At 39.8% G+C, this 24,698-nt stretch overlaps 2 protein-coding genes across 6 annotated transcripts in view; one reads left to right on the plus strand and one right to left on the minus strand.

Annotated features, from left to right (window-relative positions):
- The first annotated feature begins 351 nt into the window (after nt 1-351).
- Nucleotides 352-9,533, plus strand: LOC122576055. The gene is made up of 3 exons (XM_043745834.1): nt 352-695; nt 3,754-3,838; nt 6,673-9,533. Exons 2-3 carry the CDS (start codon nt 3,794-3,796, stop codon nt 8,371-8,373), a joined length of 1,746 nt encoding a protein of 581 aa, XP_043601769.1. The 5' UTR covers nt 352-695; nt 3,754-3,793; the 3' UTR covers nt 8,374-9,533.
- A 2,579-nt stretch (nt 9,534-12,112) lies between these two features.
- The window catches only part of LOC122575464, a 38,055-nt gene continuing 25,469 nt past the window's right edge, over nt 12,113-24,698 (minus strand). For all 5 annotated transcript variants that reach the window (XM_043744455.1, XM_043744458.1, XM_043744456.1 and 2 more), the window contains exons 2-8: nt 23,560-23,639; nt 16,942-17,186; nt 16,238-16,431; nt 15,641-15,763; nt 14,901-15,115; nt 14,192-14,575; nt 12,113-13,655 (exon numbers count right to left, since the gene is read on the minus strand). In XM_043744455.1, the coding sequence (XP_043600390.1) occupies nt 13,089-13,655; nt 14,192-14,575; nt 14,901-15,115; nt 15,641-15,763; nt 16,238-16,431; nt 16,942-17,186; nt 23,560-23,601 (1,770 nt within the window). In that variant the 5' untranslated portion in view covers nt 23,602-23,639 and the 3' untranslated portion in view covers nt 12,113-13,088. The remainder of the gene's footprint in view (nt 13,656-14,191; nt 14,576-14,900; nt 15,116-15,640; nt 15,764-16,237; nt 16,432-16,941; nt 17,187-23,559; nt 23,640-24,698) is intronic.

Here is a 24,698-nt window from a genome sequence, read left to right on the forward strand (position 1 = left end):
ACACGCGACGACATGTGGTTATAGGGAAGGAAAAGAACAACGAATAGGAGCACCACCGCGACCACATCTACAGGAGTCGTGGTCGTGGTCGTGGTCGTGGTCGTCAGAAGTGTGGCTCGAACGAGAAGAGATATCCTCCGGTTCGTGAGAGACCTATATAACTGTACTGTGTGTCTGGGTCAGGGGGCGGGCCGCCACGTTTATAGTATACTCTCTATATCGGACAGGTGTACCCCATTCCGACTCCACGAGTTCTCGCGTGCACCATCGGGCGACAGCCAGGCTGCAACGTGTCTTTCTAGCTGCCTTGACAGATATCGTGGCGCATCGCGGTAAACACGAAGAGATCAGTCGCACGGGGAGCCTTCGAGGACACTTAACGAGTCGTTTGGAAGAGCACGAATCAGCAGCAACTGGCTTTGGCAAACGTCTCTCGGGTCCTACCTTCTCGCGCCGTTCGCCGGTTTCGTCCTCGTTTTCGCCACTGAAATCGGTCGAGATCAATTGTCTGTGCTTTAGAGAGGCTCCGACCGCGCGGGTACGCGGAGATTTCGCGGCACATGGTGCTTCAATCAGTGCGGTGCATTGCTCGAACCCTCCTTTTCTTTTTCATCGCACATCTTTGACACGGAATCTGGAAAAGAGAAGTCAGAAGTTCATCTGCGTTTTCACGTCTACTTTCCGATTGGACAAACGTAAGATATTTTTAAGCTGTACGTATCGTGCATAATGTCGATAAATCGCTTGTAAATAATGCCTTGCAGAAATTTGATAGCTTCGTGTTTACCGATGGCTAATCGATGGAGATTGCTACGGAAAGAAAGTAGAAAGTAATTAGATTCTTTGACCATGGCTTTATGTAAGGCAATTATGTGCGAGATCTTCTAGACGTACTTATTGTAGGACACCATGAATTAACGAATAATTATCACGCGTTAAGATGAAATCCAATTATTCGTTGATAATGATAAGAGGAGTTGAAAATCGGAGAAATTATACGGTATGTACCGCGTTATAGTTAACCACGTGGTAAGCGCTTTCGTTCTATCGGACGTGCGCACATGTGCGGCTACAGTTGACAGCTGCTAGTCGATCAAGAATTATTACCTCATGAAATCGGTACAGAAATCAGTGAAGCGAAATAATTTCAGTTAATTTTTTGTTATTGTAAATCATGAAGCTTTTTCATAAAAGAGTAAATATAACATCGAGTAGATACATATTTCCAGTCAAACGAAACTCGTATAAATTGTTAATGATGACATTCCAGCTAAGCTTATTACTAAAGATAAACTAAAGATAAAGATAACTAAAGTTCAAGTATAATTAGCATATGCAAGGAATGATTAGTAACATTGAATTATGTTACTTTCTATGTGATTATTCGGTAAATATAATCGAAAAGTATGACAGGGTTGATCGTGTTAAGATAATTAGATCGCGAATGACGATAGTCGTAAAATTTAACGCACGCAGGAAAGGAGAAGGTAGATGTATGTACAAATAGTACATCAAATAGTAACACGACGCACGCCTTTACTAGGAAAATGCATCGAGTTGCCATCAAGTTGTCAGTATGCTCTATTACGTTCGATTACCATATAATCACTAGATTATAGACGATAGGGTAATGTATATACATTATGTGACTACACTTCATAAACACATCATCGACGATACTAGCAAGTATCTTCGCTTTTCCATTTATTGCATACGATTATCAGCTTTTATCTATCAATCAGTTATCCTGTTTTTGCAATTTGACATTGATTCTAAATCGATATTGGTTTACACGCCGACAGACTCAGCTAACGAGACAAAATTGATTTAAAGTGAAAAAGTAATTAACATAGTAAGTAACATTAAATTTTTATACTTGAATTCAACGACGAGAGAGTCTTTTATTTCTGTTATATTTTAACGACAGAAACGATTCGCATAGTCTTCGTTATTCCGACAGTGTAGTAATCGAGAAGAAAGGGGAACGAGAATATATTTCAACTCTTTTTCCATATGGGTCACTATTAGCTACGCACTTATTATGCGAATGTCTGACTTTGGAATTACCACACCGCTGGAACCGTTATATGTATTTGGCACCATGCCACATCTTCAGCGTGCTCGATTCATGGTTAGCATGGAACAACGGACGTGTAAACAGCCGCCGGTGATTTTTATTTAAACATGGCCTCGTAGTGAAAGAAAGAACAGGTGTCGTGGTCTATCATGGCACGGATCGTAAAGCGGAATAATAATTAACGTATGCCAGTAATAAATAAGCGTTTGTGACTTCACCGCGTTAACGGAATTCGGCGTAGATCGCGATTTCTCAAAGGAACGAATAAATTATATACTGCCGCGCGCAAAATATTTATGTTGCACGTTACGAACAGGAAGAAACACTACTTTTATTGCGGCTGCGTTATGCTTCGCCATCGTATAAGTGGAAGAAAAGTATTTTTTAAAAATTCTCCGTATCGTGACCGTGAAGAATTATCGAATATTAAACAAGTTTGAATCACTTTAAACGAATTTTCGTATAGAGATCAATAAGAATTTCGAGCTCATCACCTTTAAAAAGTTTTCAGCTCGCTGTCGTCAAAGTGGCACATTAACGACGACCACTCAAATCTGAAATCGGTGATTCGTTTCATGTATCGCCTATTGTCTGACTTGAAATAGGGCAGAAATCTATTGCCAAGGACGATTTTAGTATTGAATCCACGTAAGTGGATTCGGTACGCCGATAGGTGAAAACCTACTTGCCTACATTCATCGGTAGTTTTCTGTGTATCTCGAATTCACCACACGATTATGGTCGATTCACGATCATTTTCCCTTGGAAATCTTAATTTTGTTCATCTTTTTATATTTGCAAGACATAGGTACTCGCCATTAACCAGTCACAGGAAACATCTGTAAGGTGGAATAATTATCGCGGAAGGAAGACATATATTTCTCGAATACATAATACATTGCCTTTATTTAAATAAGGTTCGCCTTCCTCTTTCGATACTTTTACACGTACGAAGGAACACGGTAAAGTCGAAGGAGCAGAGAAAAGCCGACACGATCACGATCGTTTCGATAGTGAAATCAGCTTACGTTTCTTCTCAGTTGTTATTTCTCAGTCATGGCAAAGAGAATCGATGATCGTTGGCGAAGACAACGTGCAAAATGATTTATGATCTTTTCTGAAACTCGGCGCGGGTTTGACGAATTTGTTTTATACCTATAGTTATCGATCATGGTAGTCTGGTATCGCGGACTACAACGAGGTAACGGAGCGAAAACCCGGACATTCGACAGGAATTTGGGACAGGTGGCCTAGTGGTCGCATGAAGCGAGCGTGTCTGATAATTGACGATTAAACACGAGCGAGGTGTCCAATGATGGACCGGTTCGTCCATTTAATGTTCAATATTTTCTACTAACAATTCTTCCTATCACCTTACTCGTATTATCGATTCAGATTGCCGTGAAATTATCGCAATTATGAGCTTTATACGGTGCATATCATAATTTCTCCGTTTCTCAATCACGAATTGTACTTAATTTCGTCAACTTGGATAATTTCGATGACCCATTTATCTCGATCGTAAAAGGAAAGCTATAATCTTCGATTGACCATTATTATTTTAGATATATGTACATTAGTAAATATTTTATTCTTTATAATATTTAATAACTGTAGGCGTGAACATTATTTCTAGGAGATTGTATTAATTTAAAGAAGAACAATTATTTTTTCAGCGGCACGGTTAGAATACTTCACCGTGGACGCTAACACGGTATGCGGTGGCGAATCTTCATTTTAGCCTGTCTCCTACTAAAGGGGGTAAGTAAATACGATTCTCCCTTTCATTTTTTAAATAACTACCTTTTGAACGTCCACGTTTGCTTCTAAATCCTTTAATATTTTCATACTTCCATTGAAATTCTAAAGATATCGTCGTTTATTAAAATTTCGGTCACGTTGAAAATTCCAGTATGAGATATAGGGAACATTCTGAGATCTTGAAAACGTAGCTCCGAATAAAATCTACCAGTTTTAAAAGACCTTTTTTGCGTGAAATAATTAAACGTTCGGTAAACGGGACTGAAAGTCGGGGAAAAACATATGTGAAACAGTGAATCAGTGGTCAAAACCGACCGGAGGTAAGAAAAACACGCGGCATTATTACAAAGGGGGTAGGTCGGTATGTCTGCGTGGGTAATTACTACATTATAACCCAGATATCGCGGTGGGTACATAGCCTGCGATGCCGTTACCCAGTGCTCTGACCCAGAGCTAAGGGCGACTCGAGACCCGGTCGATGTCTTGAAATGGTGCGCGGCGTTCCGATCCGGCTCATCCACGTCTACTACGAAGTAACGTTTTATCGTCGGACCTTCACCACGAATCGGTCTTACAAGATTGCGCGCAAAAATCGCACACGAAACGACCGGTTTCGTGATCTTACCTTCCCACCCTGCATTCTTGAGGACCGACACGATTTCAATTCGTTGCTTACTTTTTTCCCATCGCTACTCGGACAACGTTCATTCTTCCAGACCGCGGGAACATTTTAAATATTTTTTGCGTCATCAATTGAAATTAATGATCAGCGTCATTATCGCTGTCAGATATGCATGCAACGATTCTACGAAAATGGAAATTTTGCTTTAAACTGTATCGCGATGATTTAACGTGTTTATTGGTAAATCGAGATTCGAAGCTTTCTCCACGCTTTTGTCTGTTCGTCCTAATTCTGTAACGCAGAATGCTTCTTCTATCAATTACGAGGTCGATTCTAATTTGCGATTAATTTAATTGATAATATTATAAATAATATGATCAATCCGTAATTAATGTAAGTAATGTGTCATAGGTGAATGTATAGTGTCAATTATTCTTATTGAATGGGACTTAGATAGTAGAATAGTGTCTCGATTATGCGTACTGTAGTTAGCAAGTTAACCGACGCGCAATTGTCCGTTTTATTGCTTAACACGTATCACGTATAATCATGTATCGAACAAGATTTTATCATGACCATATTTCGAAGAAAGTTGATCACTCTTTTATTAATATCGTATAAAAATACGTAATAAAAGATACGGAATTTAACCACATTTACTTCTCGAGCCTTCGTTTGCATTCTTTCAACGATATATCTTTCAACTAAAATATCGGAGAATGATATTAGGCAGTATATAATAGAACGTGATAGTCCCTGTGTACAGGCTAAGTCAAGTGAATGAAGCGCAGTTAGAATGAATGAAATACCTTTGTAAGACTACAAGAGAAACTCTCAGAGGTAGGAGATCGCTCGGTGTAGAGGATAATCATCAACCTTCGTGATTCCTATAATTTTCATTTTTTGTCAAATCTCCTTCTTATTGGTATTAATCAGACCTCGAATAATAGAGAATTAATTACGTCGTTATTACTACGAGGAAAAGCGTAGGCTGTTATCGCCTATCGTTATTACGGTCTCTAATGAAACAGCTTGTTAGCGATGTAATCTTGAGAAGCTTGCCGGATTGAAAATGAGAACAGCGCGATATGCAAACACCATCCAAGTCGTTTTATAGCTGAAGGACGGTCACCGTGTTTTCTGGTTGGACGCGCATCGTCGTGGTCGAAATTCATCGTGGGTTCATTCACGATCGACCTAGTAAGCTTTTGTCGAATTATAGGACGCGTTGGTCGGATAGTTGCAACGAGATAAGCAGATGTCGGAATCGGAGGACGGTAGAAGCGGAAAACTGAACGTGTATCCGAAGCGCTGAGCTGGCCGATTGACCTGCGGCTAAAGACACGGGTGGTCCGTTATGCCCCAGGGTCACGCGTGAGGCAATCAGCCACTACACTGGTGTACGGGCCCGATGCTCCTATTTCATCGTTTGGTTGCCCCTCCTCGACCCTCCGAACCCGTCATTCGTCGAACAGTCAGAACGGGTTTGTTGATCGGAGGCTGTTGTCTCCTGTATTGGCCATCAGGAATGCACACGGCAGGAGATAGCTCTCTGAGCGAATCTTCGGATTGTGACAAGCGGCCAAGGATGAAAAATGCATCTACCTTTGCAGAAGTCGACAATTTTTATCCTGTTATTTTCATCGCCTTATTTCTTATAATTTCAATATCGTACAAGAAACAAGTGGAATATTCATTATTTGATGTTTAAGTTACATTTATATGCATATAGTGGCTACGATAAAAATTTGATACTATGAAAATGAAATGTAGACTCGCTACATATTGTATTATCTGATAAACAATTTTTACCACTAGAAGATTCAAGCAGTAACAATTCACGCGAGACGAAATATCGCAAAACAAAGTTAAACCACATCCATTACGTATATACCATTCGTTCGCATGCTGAAGATTAATTCTTTTGTCAGGATCGTTCAGAGTAAATTCGTGCATCGTTGCACGATAATTTAGGTGAATGTATATGTATAGGTATTCGCTGATTGCACTTGCGAGCTGATCCGGTATAAAGGTGGCCCGTTGCTGAAGAACTTGCACGTGTGTAAATTATGTAGTCCGACAACGTCAATCTACTTTCACGCTTTCTCGTCGTTTATCCCTTTCCTCTCAATGGACGTTCTACAAAATACTTCACTGCCTACTTTGCATAGAAACACGTTTACACTGATGCATTTCATTGGTGTGTTCGCAGCTGGCTCGAACGGAGGATGTCGAGGTAGTCGAGGCAATTCCCGGAGAGGACAGTCGTAACGATAATTCAGCCTTGAATCGTCAAGACAACGACATAAATAGCTCGGACCAATTGGCGTTAGAATCGTTAGGCGAGAAGGATGCCGGTGGTAATCATTATAAACCGGGTGGTCTCCGAGGTCATCCCCTCCCTCTCCCGCCAAGTCGAGGTGGACTGGGACTGCCACATCCAAGACCGCACCATAACGTCGCGTATCATGGTCCACCGCCACCCCTGCCGCCATCGAAAGCGTCGTCGGAGGCCATTGACAAGATCTACACAACGGGTAGTGGGATTAGCACAGCTGTAGGCGCAGAACCCTGGCCAGCACCCACGCCAGATATGCCGAAGATCATTTCGTTAGACGTGAAGTGCGAGAAAAATCTAATGAAAGTTTACCTCGGATTTGATAAACCGTTCTACGGTATAGTCTTTAGCAAAGGCCACTACAGTAACGTTAATTGTGTGCACTTACCAGCAGGCTTAGGGCGCACCTCGGTTAACTTCGAGATTAGTATTCACGCGTGTGGCACAGCTGGCAATACAGAGAATGGTTTATACGGGTACGGCGCTGAATCCGGGTCAGGAACGTACTTTGAAAACATTATCGTGGTGCAATACGATCCGCAAGTTCAGGAAGTTTGGGATCAGGCGCGAAAGCTGCGATGCACTTGGCACGACTTGTACGAGAAATCTGTTACGTTCCGTCCGTTTCCAGTCGACATGTTGGACGTGGTGCGCGCCGACTTTGCCGGCGATAACGTTGGTTGCTGGATGCAAATACAGGTCGGGAAGGGTCCATGGGCGTCCGAAGTCTCGGGACTGGTTAAAATTGGTCAGACGATGACGATGGTACTCGCGATAAAAGACGACGATTCGAAATTCGATATGCTCGTGAGAAACTGCATGGCACACGACGGGAAACGAGCGCCGATTCAACTGGTCGATCAGAGAGGTTGCATTACTAGACCGAAGCTTATGTCGCGGTTCACTAAGATTAAGAACTTTGGCGCGTCCGCGTCGGTTCTCTCCTACGCTCATTTCCAAGCGTTCAAATTCCCTGACTCGATGGAAGTGCATTTTCAATGCACCATACAGATATGTCGGTATCAATGTCCAGAGCAGTGCTCCGAATCTCCTTTGTTGCTGGAGTCTCAAGGTCTTTTGGAGAATCATCATCCTCCATCTAGTGGACATCCTGACTCCGGCTACGGTCTTCCGCCCCCTATTCCGCTTCCTTTGGAAGCGTATTTGCAGGCGGCTGCGGGACGTCCTCGAGACGAAAGACGAAGAAAATCCCGAGAAATAATGCCGAGCCCTCAGAAGGCGGTCGGAGTCAATCGTATAATACGAGTTGTTTCTACAGGTGACCTGACGTTTTCCATCGATGAGTCGAACAATGGAGAATCGAGCGGATCGACGATGATCTTCCCTGTACGGAATGAGAACACCGCGAACGCGGCTATGATTTGCATGACTACTCCAGGTTTCGTCGTTACTCTCATAGTACTGCTTGCCGTGTTATTATTCTCGTGTATACTCTCCACCTACCTCTGTCTACGCCTAAGACCGTTCTCAGGAAAAGCTAGGAAGGCTGCGACGTACTATAACGAAGAACAAAGCACGCCTAAAAAGTCAACCAGGACGTGTTTTTACTCATAGGTACAAGCGGTCATAGCATTGTGAAACATGTACATTGTGAAACGTTATGCTGTCGATCGGCTTTACTTTTGCGTAGAGAAGCTTCGTATCAAGCGGGTTTCTTCCTAGAGACTGGTTTGACGATTTTCATAGTGTTAAATTATTTATTGAAGCAGGTATAAAGCTAGATACGCATATTATTTAATATTTCGCTACGGGAACGCTCGATAAATCGGTTGCCGGATATTTTATACCGCAAAGTGTACAATTTCGTTCTGGTAACTTACTTGTTAGTTGTTATTTCATATTTATTCTCAGACCGATCAAGATTTATATTTAATATATTGAATGTCGCGCAAACCGGTCCTCTTGGTCGCGCCATTACAGGTATCGTAGAGGCTACAGAATGTCGCAAGCACAATTCTGTACATCGACACGTATCAGATAGAATATTGTTTTTATTAAAATAAATAGGATGCTCTCTGCTACGTGTACAATGTCTGTTCGATCAGAACGGTCGACTAATATGGATTTGTGCTTCGTCATAACGAAACTTACGCTCAAGCCCTTGCTGGCGACTGTGTATAGACACTCTGAAAATTTAGTCAAAGATAATCAAACATTTTGCCCTTGCAACTTCTTCGTTACAACCATTTCGGGACCATGGTATCTGGGTATTTCCTTTTTTTAATTAATCGTTACCCGTTACATACGTATTGACAATATGTAACTTGATGCAACTAAGGCTGAATTATTACGAAAAAATAGTCCAAAAAATGTTTGTTTTTTAACATTGTTGACGATATTACTGTTTTAATATTATTTATTTATTAGATAATAACGTTTCAAATGTTTGCGGCTTTATATGCTGTATCTTGTGTATTTGTAACGGTGTAAGAGCCAGTCACTATTATGAAACTATTAAAAAATCTGCTATCTCGAGTTGAATAATTCTATGTATAAGTTAACAATAAATACGAAATGTTTCGCTTCAGTGAAGCGAACACTTTTATACGTTAGTTTATGTATGCACGCGTTGCCATGTAACGGAGTTTCTTCTTTTAACTAAATAGAGTACGTATCTTTATTTAAAACATCGTATTAGCAATTATAGTAAAACGTCGATTATTTTCCAGTAAATGATTTTGCGCATAATCGGCTTAACGGAATTAAAATTTCAAACTTCCCGTAATAGAATAGAGAATAAAATAATGTTTAATGATATACACTCGTGTATTGTATGAAAGAACACGCAGTAGTGAAATGTAAGAAACAAATTAGATTTAGCTACTTCTTCCGAGGTAGATATTCGAAAGGTTATCACATTTTTGTGCTTTCATCCATTTTAATACAATATCCAACGAATTACAAAATTTCACTTCTACCTCCCTAACAATAATTTTTCAGCAAAGGTAGATAAAGAGATATTAACTGTACTCACAACTTTACATCCTGAGTCATCATCGTCTGCGTTCACTCTTAAGATATCGGTTTAATCGATGACGAGACGGTTTCTAATTCTAATTCGGTTTTAGATTGTTATCGTAATTGCTACATGTTTCGTTTAAAGGTAAAACGTAGACGTGTATTTGGAAACGTGAGTAACGTTGATACGCGACTCAGAATGTTACAGATAGATGATATATTCTTGATTTTGATGATGATTATCGGTCTGTCGGATCGGATGTCTACCGCTCTGTTTCTGATATAATCGACGTTTCACTGTGAAGAAATTGTAACCGATGTGTGGAAAATCATAGACAATAAACAACGATCAATCTCGTATTACTATATGTATCGATCTATCGTATACGAAAAATGGAGTTGAATAATTTTTTCCGCTAATTGCACGAGTGAAAGAACATGATACAAAGCGTTAAGATCAAGTGTATAGAAGAACAGTCAGTAGCTTGTAATAGCATACAAAAGATTATAATTTAATACTTAATATTAATGCATATAAGCATATAGATATAAAAATGTTTATAAATTATTTTTCATCGATGAAATAATGTATTTTTTACAAGGATATTAGTACGTTAACTTTTGTATGCGAGTAAATATATAATTGTATTTACCATCATTTTTTACATGAGTATTCTCACCTGACTAGCGAATATATCGACGGGAAATCGACGTTGTTCGTGTTCCATTGTAAATCTTAAATTATTTTCCCCTTGGGAGGTAAAAAGACACAGGAAGAGAATAATCGTTGGTTCTGTGGAAATAGATCGAGGTCCTGTAAATACATTTATTGGCATTATCATTGATTTATATTAAATAAAAACACAACCTATCGATTAACAATCGACTTAATTCTTTGTTCCTTTCGCTCCAAGTATTGTGGTAGTTGTCCAGCATCGCACATAGTTGCACACATAATTGGTGGTTGTTGATACTTCCTTTAACAATTTTTGTATTCTCCAAGAATACGAGAATGTTCTTTCTTTTCTTTTTTTTTTTTTTTTACACGTGTATACATATACTTAAAATAATCTAGCATAACACAATTATTCTGGCGATTTGCAAAACGTTTGGACGAATAAGTATATAAAATGTAATTATCCAAACACCGCATCATTAATTAATCTGTTCTTAGAGGAAGAGGAAAAAGACAAGTATTTTCATTTTTTATTACAAAGACAGAAGTGAAAATGTAATACGTAAAAGGACGTATAGAAGGGATTACGAGGGAATAATTACGTATATATACTTGGTATTTCAAGTTCAGTAACAAAATCTTGTTCATGGTATTAAATGTCTTCCTGGACATTTTAAATGCGCGTTGCGTTTCAAAGATTTTTAAATAATCTCGCCTACTATGTAGTCACCTATTTAAAAAACCTGAGAAGGCAATCGATTTTCATGGAATTTTCAACCTTCAGTTGACACTAAGAAAAGAAGGATCGAAAATATATATATATATATTATATGTATATATATTTCTCAATCTAAAATTAAATCGATTCTTTTAACATTTAATATGTGCTTTATTAAAAATGTCAACGAAAGGTTAAACATATCGAGGCATCCATTAAACTATGTCGATTTTTCGTATTAATCTAACGTAATAATATAAATATTTAAAAACAGATGAAAATTTAAGCTTAGTAGTAGCATCTTTCAATTTTCCTGAAAATATTTACGATATCGTTTCTATTCTCAGTTAGCTGTTATTCTTAGCCTCTTTAGGGCTAACTCTAGAGGTGCTGTCATTTTCAAGTTTCCCAAGAGTTTTGATAATCCAACGCATTTCATTCGATATGCAATCGCGTGTTTCGTGCAACGTTCGAAACTAACGATCATTCGAAAAACCAGATAATTATTAGATTTTATTAGTTTATGTAATTCGGTTTATTCCATATTAATTTTATATCATGTGTAAGGCAACGTAATAACTTTCTCCTAATGATATTGATGCATCGTTTCGAGAACGCCCGGAATCAGACATCTACACTCTCTCTGATACCACGATTATTTCAATATCTATCGCTTTAACATTTAATAAGTGCAGTGTAATTAAATCAAATGATACGAGGTATCATTATCGATAATGAGCAAAGGTTCGTGTATAAAAAAAGGGACCATGAGAAGGAAGAGAATACATATATCTAACAAGTAGAATTCTTATTTGCCAAATACTAATATAAAACATTTTAATTCTATATTTTATACAAATGTATAATTCAAATGTTATTTCATATAAAGATACAAATAGAGAATAATCTCTTTCTGAAAAAATATCTGTATATAAATTTTATGTAACATCATCATTAATCGTAGTATATGAATGTATATAAATTATTCAAAGGCAGATTAACATTAAATTTTTGTAAAAAATATTTTCCTTTTATGTACAATATTTATTATTATCTGTCAATAATAAATATCAAAATGTCAATTTCTAAGAGAAATATTTTAAATAAAAATATAAAGACTACGTATAGTTTACAAAATTGTATATATTCAATAGTCATTCCTACACTGTTGTAGCATACTAATTTTTATTATATCGAACGCCGTTCGATTTCTATTATAACTAACAAATATCGTTATCAGCACCTCTAGTGAATTTATCATTAAATAGATAACAGACGCGCAATGCTGCAAGGCATATTACGACTTACGATAGAACAATAAATCATTGTAATTGCATTAGTTCGTACTCTACAGACTCATAGAAAATACTAATACGCACCTTTTCGTTAACGAATTACCTAAAGAAAAATATACGCGGCGAAAGCATTTTCCCTATCGTCTTGGACTCGACTAACGAAACATCGAATAAAGAAAACAAAACATTTCCACTAATATCATTCGCAATATTTAAAATGAAATATCATTTCTACAATATTCACAGCGATTGGCTGTCACATTGTCCCCTTTGATGGAGATCCCCTTGCGAATTGTATACGTTTGTTCTAGATCAAATATTATCCTGCGTGATTATGCTCTTTACTTACCCAATACCAATAATTGCCTCTCGACAATAATCATCTAGCAATGCTTTCGTTTACGAGTTCGTGTGAAAAGAAAAAGGAGAATATCTATGAAAAAATTTCCCTCACAGAATCCTCCCTCGAAGGAAATACGATCGTCTCGAAATCATTCGCAAAAAGAACCTGTCGCACGTGATTTGACGCACTTAAAATACTTTGTACAGCGTATTATTGTACATTGTCTTTCGTGGAGCGTACACGGCCGCGTCCCACTAGCGACACAAAAGTCACGAATCGTCAACCTCTCTCGACCGAAGGACTCGTGGCGACTGGATTCGTTTGTTTTTGTTGAATTTGTTCCAGATGAGTTGGTCTCGTCGTGCAGCGTACGCGCAGCAATCCGTAAGGTAGCCAACCGTTGGTCGAGTGAACCGCTCTATTGTTCTTTCTGCTGTCGACTGCCTCGCGTTGCGCTTGCAACCGATGCAGCATCGCGCCGGCGACAAGCGCGGAAATGACTGCAGAAAGCGCCACGACGATAAACAGCGCGCTGAAACCGGGCATCGGCAGGCAGATACCATAAACTACTTCCTCGCGTATTCTACCTTGAAAGACCGTTACTGCTTCTGCGTGTGTGTCCGGGCTAAAGGCTAGATCGGCTTCGGAGATCACCTCGTACAAACCACTGACGCCGACATCGGCGCTGCGGATTTTCCTATCGGATACCACGACCGATCTCCTTCGTCTGCCGCTCGCAGACGAGAGAGGTATCACGGGTATCGCGCTGCTGTCACCCTCGAGATTCCGAGGCCCGTGCGGGAATTGGTCTTGATCACTCTCGTATCGTGTCATCCGTGGAGGATCCTGCAAACGAAGAACCCTAAGTGTCAACGATATGCCAGTGGAAAACGTATAAGCGTACGAAGAATCCCCTAGACAGAAAAGAAACTCATCACACTTAACGTTTGTTGATTTATTTCCTTTCCGTTCTTCTCTGTTACAAATATATCGAAATGTGAATACACAATACACTTATCCGCATCTCGTTTACATAGGAAGATCAATGCCGATCCCTCTATTATCCAAACTACGGTCTAGTGTAATCTCGTAATACGTACAGACACTTATTCCTATAGCGAATATAAATATTAATATACCTGAAAATATCTGTTTTTATCTGAAATACATTGTATGTGCCAACAAAGGAACAATTTAGTTCCTAGCACTTAAATTTCAACACCGAAATTAGTAAGAAGAGCTGAAAAAGAGAGCTCATTATCTAGAAAATCTATACGTATTATCCTCGTCTCATAATCTATTCGGATAAACGTGGTTCTACCGAAGCATCTTAGAATCTCATTTATCTAGGAAATATGTAAATAAGAACGAAATATACTTACTACGAATGGTCTTGAAAGATCAGCGTCATCCAAATGAACTTCCTCGTTTGGTATCTCGACTACTGGCGCCGGTAGCCGGTTGCTTGTCTGCGCCTGTGCTTTCGGGACTGATTTCTCGACCCCCAAGAAATGACCTCCTATCGAGGTCATCTCATCACCATCTTGAATAATGTCGTCGTAAAGGGAGCCATCACCTTGCTCGGTTCCACCACCTACGTTTTCGTTACTCTTGTCGGCACTGTTGTCCTCGTTGTTGTGAACGGTGGGCGGTACCGTGGTTTGCGGGTATTGCGGTCGTATCTGATCCTTGCGCTCTTGAATGTAGTGGCCAACGGATCCACTGAGCTGACAGTGATCCAAACAGCCGTGACGACAGATCTCAACCTTGACATTGATCGAAACAACTTATTGCTTTGATGTTCCTCTTAGTCACCGTTTAATTTTTTTCCCTGCCTTTCTAAGTACAAATTTGCATAATGAGTAGCCAAATGATTTAACGTTCATTGCCGTTTACAGAGTAAATTCATTAAGCCGTTCGTAAGCTGTTTAATTGTAAATATTTGCTCTTTACTTTGACGAACACCTCTCCAAGTTAACAGAAGGCGCGCCAAAGCACCTTGGTCGCGCGTAATAATATTTTCAGTTGTCGGTAATCCTGTTTTCGATCGTAAGCTGTGTTATCCGCTGTATATTAACCAACATCGTTTACCTTGCACTTGATGTGCACGCTCAACGCGTCCGGGAACTTGAACGCGTGGAAGAAGGCGTAAGTGATGACCGTCGCCCGATCGTCGGAACCCCGTGCTTTCAAGAATCGGCTGATCATCTTCGGCCTCAGCACGCATCCGAACTCGTCGCTCAGCTGTATCGTGTGTCCACCGCCGTCCGAGGCCACGCACGACTTGACGCGCATGTCGAATTCTCCTGTGTCGAATTAATTACGGAAATGACACTAACGAATACATGGCCGTTTCCAAGTATCACCCGAGGATTATGTAGCTTTCGAAAGCTATTAGAAGCTTCCGAACGTGAGCCGTGTCCAACAGGAAGAGATTACCGACGTTTCGTCAGTATTACACTTAGCTTCGTCGGCATGTACTGTTACTCGGTATCCTTCGAATTCTAATGAACAGACTGCAGATTTTTATTTGTGGAAACTTTAAAAGCGCAAAAATACAGAAAATGCGTATACGTAAAGCAATTTTCTACCGAAGTTATGCTTTTTCTCAGTATATTTTCAAAAATATGAATTTGCATAAAAATCCGCATTCTACCGATGCTAGCTAGCTGCAATGTTGGCGGAACGTCGACAATTTCTTCCCGTTGGAAGCGGCTCACGCCTGCAAACCTCTAACAATGTCAAACGCAATAATCCAGCTTGCGAAAGCATCAACGCTCTTATAGGTTTCGAAAAGTTTGATAAAGTTGGATGGTTCGTTGCCACGTTACCTCGATAATCGTTTATAGCGACGACTAGGGTGAGAGTAGAGCCGAGCGGTACTATTCCGGAAACCGGAGGTGCCCATGGTCCCTTGCCATGTTGAATTTCCATCCAACAATCCACGTTGTCGCCTGCAATACCGATAGAATGATACACTTATATTTACGTTTTAGTTTGGAGGCAGTCTGTTGCCCGTTCTCTAGGCACAACGTGTCAGGTGCGATTTATACGTGTTGCATAAAATGAAGTTAAGTGGCGGGGCTGCGGTCCTACCTGTGGTTAACCGCTGCTACACGAGTTACCGTGCGCGATGCGACCATTTGTACCTCGTATAAAGCACTTTACACAGAAGGATCATCTTTTTACCCATTAACTATACACCCATAGTCTTTCCTATAGTAAACCTTGATCAAGGCAAATCGCTTGTATTTATCGATCGAAGTACAAACGTATTAAAATTTAAGATATTAATCGTGTCAAGGGCTGCTGTGACGAGACTTACTACATCGATGTTGGATGCGGGTTAAGAGATACAAAGATCATTAAACGGATCGATGTGGAAAATGTGTATGTTGTTTGCATGTGTGTAGAATAGCAAATTATACCTCTGAAGTCTAACTGTATTACGTCGAGATCTGCGATAACCATTGGCGGTTTCGAAGCAGTCTTTTCGTAATCGTTGAACCATTCGCATCGCAGTCGTTTGGCCTCGTCCCAGACTTCGAGCAAATCTTTATCGTACTGAACGACAACAGTGTTCTCATAGAACTGTCCATGCATATCCGGCTTGGTACCGCATCTGCGACCAGACGAACAAAATCTAGACTGAATATCAATTTACGAATTTATTAATCGCTTAAATTTATTAAACGTCGCAGATAAACTATTTCACTGTTACTATTTTTCATTGCTAAGAGATAATACCTAACGTCTCTATTCTTCGTGCCTTTACGCTAAACAACATTCGTCGATAGATAATCTTTAGAAGCCACTGAAATACGCGCGAAAGCCCATTAGAATCGATTAATAGCCTGTCAAATAACTTTTCGTTAAACCCAATCGCTTATCCAATTACCTTTATCGTAGTTTGCGAGCCGGTTCGCACCAGACGCCTCATAAGTTCCAGTTAAAGTCATAAGTTAACAATCCTCTATGGAGATCGCGGTAAACCGAGACGGTATAATCGATCTCGAGCATCGAGCAACGTTTCCACACGCCTTAAATCATCTAATCGTGTCGAGCTTACCTATATCTTTTCACAGGTGGATACGGTTCGATAGACGAATGTTCGATGTTCTGGCAGTCTTACCTCGCGTAGGCTATCCGAAAGGAGAAGAAAGTCTGGCCAGTGGACGGTGGAACGTAGACGCATCGCGGATCGGCGTGTTGGCCTTTGGACGAGACGATGCCCTCGAAGGGTTGTGAGAACGAGAGATGTACATCCATGTGATCCTTTCCACACATCACTTCGAGAGATTGTATGGCTGGCATTCCCTCTGGCCTTTCTAGCGGCCAAATGTCGCTATTGCTACCAACGCTCTTCAAGCCAACCACCTGTGCATTCAAGGAATACGTTTTTATACTTTGAACACCATGGACCTGTCTTCCTTTCTCGCTACACTACGCGTGACTGTCGTGAATTACCTTCTACAGATGTTGTTCGACCGAACATGTTTGAACGTATACGTTTTACATTAATAACCACCGCATCAAAATTTATCGCAAATGAAGCGGTCCTTTACGGTTTATGTCCGTACCTGATGGAAGTAGATACTACTTGAATATCAGTAACCTGTCATACACAAATTTATGAAAGGCAGTTACGAATCTACCCATTATGTAGTTTCCAGCTGCTTTTGGTAGACATTTAATTACGTAGGAAATATTAATCATCCATCAAGCCGTATCTTGCGCTGCATATTCACTCTTAAATTAGTTCACTGGTATCTTATCTTATATGGTATGAGATGTGTTAATAGTTGATAATCTTAGAACCTGTTGATTCAGTAGGAGATTCGATAAATTACAGGGGGGGAAAAAAGAGATGTTTCGCGGATTATATAGTTAATTGCATTTAAAATTCTATGAAGCGCGCACATAAATTAAACTTACTAAGCACCTTGTAAAAACGTTAATACGGGGTTACATTTATTATCGCGATTACGTGTATCCTAACACCTTTATAATAGCATTTTTTCTTCTTAAATTGGATACAATAAATATTTAATTACTTAAGTGATCGTACAATTACAACTTAACGATCTCTTGCAACGATCGTTACGTTCCAAGTGCTAATATCGTTTATGATAAGCCGTGATGCAACAGTTAGATATATTTTCTATGAAATGTCGATACTCTTATGAAACTTAACGATCGCTGTACGATCCGTAAGTTACGAAGTTAGCTAAGCGATAATCGCCAAGATATACTTCAACAATACAGTAGGCTAACGTTAAAGAAATTTGTTCGAATAATAGAACGCTAAGAGTTGCGGTATAGCTACCCAGATGCATAACCGTTATGAAATTTTTATAATGTTAGTTATGCTCTGATAACTAATAAAGCAATATCGTAAATGTTAGCTCAGAACGAGACAAAGTCAAATGACAAATTTATATCGTTCATTGTCACATACGTATTAATTCTTATTCGACTAATTCATCATTAAAAATTACCAATTTTACTTAACTATGTTTAACACGCTGCAATCAATTAATTTATTTGATATTCGATTATTTCGCACTGTGTCAAATCGAAGCAGACATAGTATATATTATAGGTACAAGTACTCGTACGATTGTTAAATATTGACACACTGTATTTTATTACGTGTTGTCTCAACGCGTAAAGTTTGTTCTTATAGAGTTTTTACGATATTTTCAAGCAGCACGCAACCTCTCACTGCGGCTAGAGCCTAGTGAAACCTTCAATGGCTATGTTCGAAGATTCAGATTTCACGATGTGCCATTACACCTCTAATAATATTGTTAAGGGTACGGATGTCTGCGTCACTCTTAATTTATGAGAAACATTCGAGACATCTTAAGTTGCGGGCAACAGATATTTAGCGAGTGCTATACGAATGACCTATCCTTTATCGCACGTACCTACACCTACCTATGAAACCTACCTACACATGAAACCTACCTATGTACGTTTCTATAAACGAAAGTATCCTCTTGTGAGTCGTGAAATTATGATTACTTATACACTTACTGTAAACCGTACTTATCATGTAGATCAGTCAAGGATGAACAATGCGAGTATAAGCTGCGTAAGCTGTAGTTTATGATCCATTGAAATGATCGATCGAAATGATTTGCAATCCTTAAGAACTTAGTTACCAATGAGCAAGGAACGAGCAGAATATAAATCTCGCTACAGATATTCCAATGATACGCGTTATCCTCGTACATATCCTATACGCGATACATGTGGAAATTTCAAAATATCCGCTATACCATAGAATCTGTGTCCATTTCAATTATAGATATATCATCGTCCGAAGACTTTCGCGAGGCTGTACAGCATCGTCGAACATAAGTAGCTTTTCGCGGCTACAATTCCCGGACAAGTCCCTCAATAACGAGACTTGTTCGACCGTATCTGTAATTTCGCATTTCACGTATCTTTATTTCCAATCGGCAGCGATGATTATACCATTACGTTTGCCGTAAATTATTATTGCGCGTCTATCCTCGGTATTCTCCTACGATTGCAAATGCCACGCAATAAATGAACGGATAAGCAAATAAACGTTCCGTGCACATAATGTATCGTTCGGCGGACATATTTCGCGATACTTAGAGGAATATTAAGCCCGGCAAAATACTGTAATGTTTCGCCTTACGGTGATCCGCCGTTTTTCACATACAGCGCAAACGTTGCGATTCACGGCGGCGTAATATCCTAGAATCTTGGCATGAAAATCGCAAGCGTGCACGGGTCGTGGGAGATTAGGCGTGTTATGTTCCGAGGATTTCTCTAGAAATCACCGGCTGGCCAGCCTGCATTCTTCGCGTACAGCTTTGGGCGTATTACTTCGAACGCATAGTCGCCGCCGCGGCGATCGCGTCGCTTGGCTCCAGAGAATCGCAGAAAATCTCAGCGACACGTACGCGTAAGTGAAGATCTTTGAAGGAAGGTGTTCCCGGCGTATATACCGTGCTCGCGCAATGCTGTAACGGGAGAGGCGTCTTTACCGCTGCATTAACGGTCGCCGTTTTTCGCGCAAGTGAAAACAAGTTTCTGTGCTCTTACAATCGCACTGTTAAATGACAACGTTTCATTAGAAATGATTACGCACCTGGTATACACGGACCACGCGCTTGTGTGCACTGCGTGCTCTCGCGAACAACCGAGCGAGCCTCGGTTTTTCTTTCTCCATCATTTTGCTTCACCTTGGTTCACGGTCGATGATCGAGAATCAATCGCCCGATGCAGAGCGCTTTACGATATCCTTCGCGAACGTTGTAGAAAAATGTTGATTATGTGCGAATAATAACGGCTGACAGGAGGGGCAGCGGGAGCGGGAGGGTTCAATGATCCGGATAGAACGGATGTTGAGGTAGCTAGACTCTTTAATGTACTCCTTGTTGGTAGATTGTGAGAGTGGATAAGAGGAAATTGGGATGGAATTTTAAACTAGCTCATCAATATGAGGTAGATCCGAGTTGCGAGTGAGAGCATATTGTCTGTTTCCTGGAAGAGCGATACAAGAAGGAAATTTTGTCGGGAAATTAATTCGAAGTAGAAAATTCTTAATTTTACTCGTGTCGCATCTCATTTCTTTAAAAATTTAGGTAGCAGTCTTTGGGATCTGAGGATCTCTGATAAATTGTTCTTTATGTCTATTATTCCCTATGAAGAAATCGTTAAAGCTACTGTGTGATATCTTTTTTGTTAAATAGTAAAATTGTACTCGATAATAGTGACACGTCCATTCTAGCAAGTAACTCGTTTGTAAACTAAATTTTCGTAGATGTTACAAGATTGATTAGATTGTTGAGTTAGTCGATTTGAGTTAATCGATGACGTAAGTACGAAAGTCTTTTAAAAATTCGATATCCCGTACGTATCGAAAAGATAAAATCAAAGCAGGAGAAATACCTAATGTTCCGCAACATCCACGCTCTTTACTCGGTCATTTATCGGGAGAAGATAATCGAGTTCGTGCTCTCGAACGTGAAACGAATGCTAAACGATATTTATATTATGCGCTACAGGCAGAAACAATTCGCGGGATATAGGCTTTCAGTTCGTTATAACCGCGAACGTATCAGTATTCTGAGTTACTCGAACGTGAGGCACGCCGGTAGGTGAGTTTCCCATCGCGGCTCTTCTGGCGTTCGAATACTAATGCCCGTCTCCGTGTACTCGATTGTATTCCTCGTGACACGCGGAAATAGCTTCCTCTGTATTCGTTTATGTGCTACTCTCTACTTGAAACGAGCAACTATTTCTTCGCGTCACGTTCTTTTGAATAGGCGCCGATAAGGATTTCGGCGATGGATTGTATTTGAAATTCCTCCTTTAAAAACTCGTGGTCTGTCGCGCCGGGGACAAAAGCAAACGATGAATAGTCACGCAGGTTTTTGCGGTACTTCTTCTAAGAGCAGTTAATCACCGATGGTTAGTATATTTGTATATGCGAAGACTCGTTCAAGAGTTAACAGGAAATGAGACATGGAATCCCAATTCTATTTCGCTCGATATTAGATCGTGTTAGACGTAATTGATGATATAATTTGTCTCGAGATTAAGATATTAAATGTTTGAACAAAAAAAGTTACGTTAGTAAATAATCTTCAACGTGAGCTATTAATTATATGTATAAAAAGATGCTTGTACTTTTTGTTATTTCAGTGCTTTAAAAAACATTGAATTTACTAACTCTCTCGATTGTTTATACAGTCTCAAATATTTTGCTACAATTCATAGAGTTTACTTCTCTAAAGCCACTGAATACGAAAATCTCAGTTTCTTCGGAATATTTGATTATTCAAGTGGATTCACAGATCTTTAACTCAGGTTTCATTGATTCTTCGTTCTGCGAAGTACGTATTACTCGAATTGTTCATAATTTATAATTCTTGTAAAATTTTCATTTATAACCGTGGCTATGATAAAGCCGAATTATTGAACGAAATTATTCCGCTAGAGTTTGGCGAGGTAAAACGACGACGAAGTGGATGGAAATCACCGATAGCTATGTACAAAGTTTTCTGGAATGAATATAGAAATCCGGTAGAACGAACAACGTGGAAACGGAAGGGTATAAATTTTGAAGCAGTAAGCACACGAGAGGACGACGCATTTCCTGCGCGAAACCGCAATAAGAGATTTCACTCTGTGGACGCAATAACGTCGTGGGGGCAATAGGTTGTGCAGGGGTCCTGAATAACTTTCAGAGGAAGCAGGTGCAAGGGGAAAAGGAGGAAAAGAAGGTCGTAAGATACGGGTAACGGTACCTAGAGTAGGCACGAATATCCGCTTGCAAGCTGTCGCGTCTCTTGCTGCGTCATCGCATTGTCATCCAACTGTGACGAATTTTTCATTAGGCATCATTTCGTAACGATCATCACGGATATAAAGTGAACAGTTTTATCCCTCCTTCGTTCTTCTCTTGATTTCTAATTTTTGAACGGTACCTTTTACTACCTACTATCTTTAGGGCCTGGCTACCGAGAGCCCGTTAGTCTTTAATTAAGAAAGGGATCTATGAGTAACTCGGCGTCAGCAAACGCAGTTCACTGAAATTATAGCCCATTATCAGAATTGGTAGCCGTAGTTCAGTATGTTCTAGAGTTTAATTGGCTTACGAAAGAAATGGCTAGCAGATAAGAGACAACGTGCGAAGAATCGTGCGAATCGTTGGGCGGTGTAATGGGTGTAGGATTATGTACAGGTATTCCAACTATCCGCGTGAGCCACTGTAACTTAATAGTATCCGTAACTCGTTTTTCACGTTCACAGTCTAATAACTTACTCTCCTTGTCTAATGGTTGCATGAAAATTCGCGTATGTATGTAAACTTTCGGTCAATACAATATAGTCAGATCAGATATTACGCATGTTGCAGTTTTCTCATAACGATGACACAGTTTAGTATTAATGCTAGAGGTATTTATGCTTTCTAGATATTTAAATAGATCAAGCTTAATATCGTTTACAAGATTTTATCATTTTACGCTTTATTCCTTACGATCTGTTTCATTAACGTAACTTTCTGGCTCAAGCATCAAGACGTGAAACGTATTTGCAGTGTAATTTTCTCTCGACGCTTAAACTTTGATTGTAAATATGCACATTAGATGCTAATCCCCGTTTTGTCTTCATTATTCACTCAGGCAAGCTTAATAATAATCGTTCGTACATTATGCGAGAAAGTAGCATACTTTCAGTCGGATGTTACAGCGTTGCGTGATTATTAATTATTTGAACCATTCGATAGCCTTTGAACCGGAAGTTCGACTACCTCGACCCGATCTGTACATATCCATTTATCAATAGTTTACAAATAATCCATAAACGTGTTGGTTCTACATGGGTTACCGTTAGGTCATATCGAATAATACTTCCCATATGGGCTTATTCGCGCTATTATTCTCTCGCTTAAGCTATGGTAAATCTATTTATTATTGTACCGCGGATTATTATATATTTATCAATATAACTAAAGAAATGAAACTTGGATAGGAATTTGTTTTATCCACTAAGTATTATAATAAATACTTTAGATTGAATATTTTATATATTTTTGCATGTTACATGCTTAACACCGTCATATTTCCCATGAAAAGATAAAAATCCGTACTCTAGCTACTAACTGTGTATACCTACATGTATTTGCTCAAGCTATAATGAATCTTTACCGCAAGCTATTGTAAATCTACTTGTATGTACAGGGATTAGCAATATTTCTCACCATATAGATCAGCATACGTAGCAACCTCCACACCCCTGGCATCCTGGAGGTCCCAGCCTCTCACGATGAGATACGCTTTTCTGAAAACACGAACGTTTTGTCGTTAGAGCATGCATTAATTTATTGTAATCGTATGCAGGCGAGCTGACTCTAAAAGGAATTTGCAGCCGGATCTATTTTAATTTATCCGACCACCATGGTCTAGCGAGCAAATTAACTGAACACCGTCCGTCAGGTCGCGGTTCGAATCCCAAGGAGGTCTCGGCGTAAAATTGATTTGCCGAGAGAAATCATGGTTATGGGGTTTCGAGCGTACGCGTGCTCAATCCGTTCGGTAGAATTAGTATCCGCCGCGTTTACGATCAGTTTCAGATAAATAAGATTGATTGATTTGGTTATATTGTCTCTTGATAGCCATTTCAATCTGATCTTTTACCATCGTTGCGCCTAACGAATTTTAACATAAGCTGTATGTTTTCTTTTCAATTTGGACGCTTACCATTAACGAACCTATTGCCACGTCCAATGTAGACATTAAAAGAAACGTAGAAGTCAAAGTATGAACGAGACAAATGACTTTCGCGTAACGAGTTTCGTGTATTTTCGTGCTAACACAAAATGGACTAGAGCTTCTATTCTTGATCAATGTTGTCCCACACGATAATTGTCGTTCAACTGATATGTCGGTTTGTCGCGCGAGATCCATTGCGAGGATAATACAAGGTTGAACGTCTCTTTCTCGAACGAAAAAAGCGACGCTTGAAAGCATAGAGGAAGTTACAACTGGTAGTTTGTTTTGTAGTTCGTGCCTGACCTATTTAGAAACGACGCTTTGTTGGCTCGAATGTAGCTGAAACGAAGTCGCTAATGAATCGATAAGCGATACGTTACCGGTTCGGCCAGTTCCTCGTTCCTTTGATCGCGTCTCTAATACTGCCTTTGCGTACAGCAAATCCTACGATCAATCAGAGTAGTCTGTATTTTGCTCCGTAATATATTTCGCTCCACGATCCGTATCACCTTCGGGTGTAGCTAAACGAACGAGAGGATATGATAATTACAGGGAAGGCCGATCATCTGTTTCATTTTATTTGCTATGTCATTCGGATGGCTAGCGATAAACAAGCAAAAGGAGCGTA

This window comes from Bombus pyrosoma, linkage group LG15 (assembly GCF_014825855.1).
Source record: "Bombus pyrosoma isolate SC7728 linkage group LG15, ASM1482585v1, whole genome shotgun sequence".
NCBI lineage: Eukaryota > Metazoa > Arthropoda > Insecta > Hymenoptera > Apidae > Bombus > Bombus pyrosoma.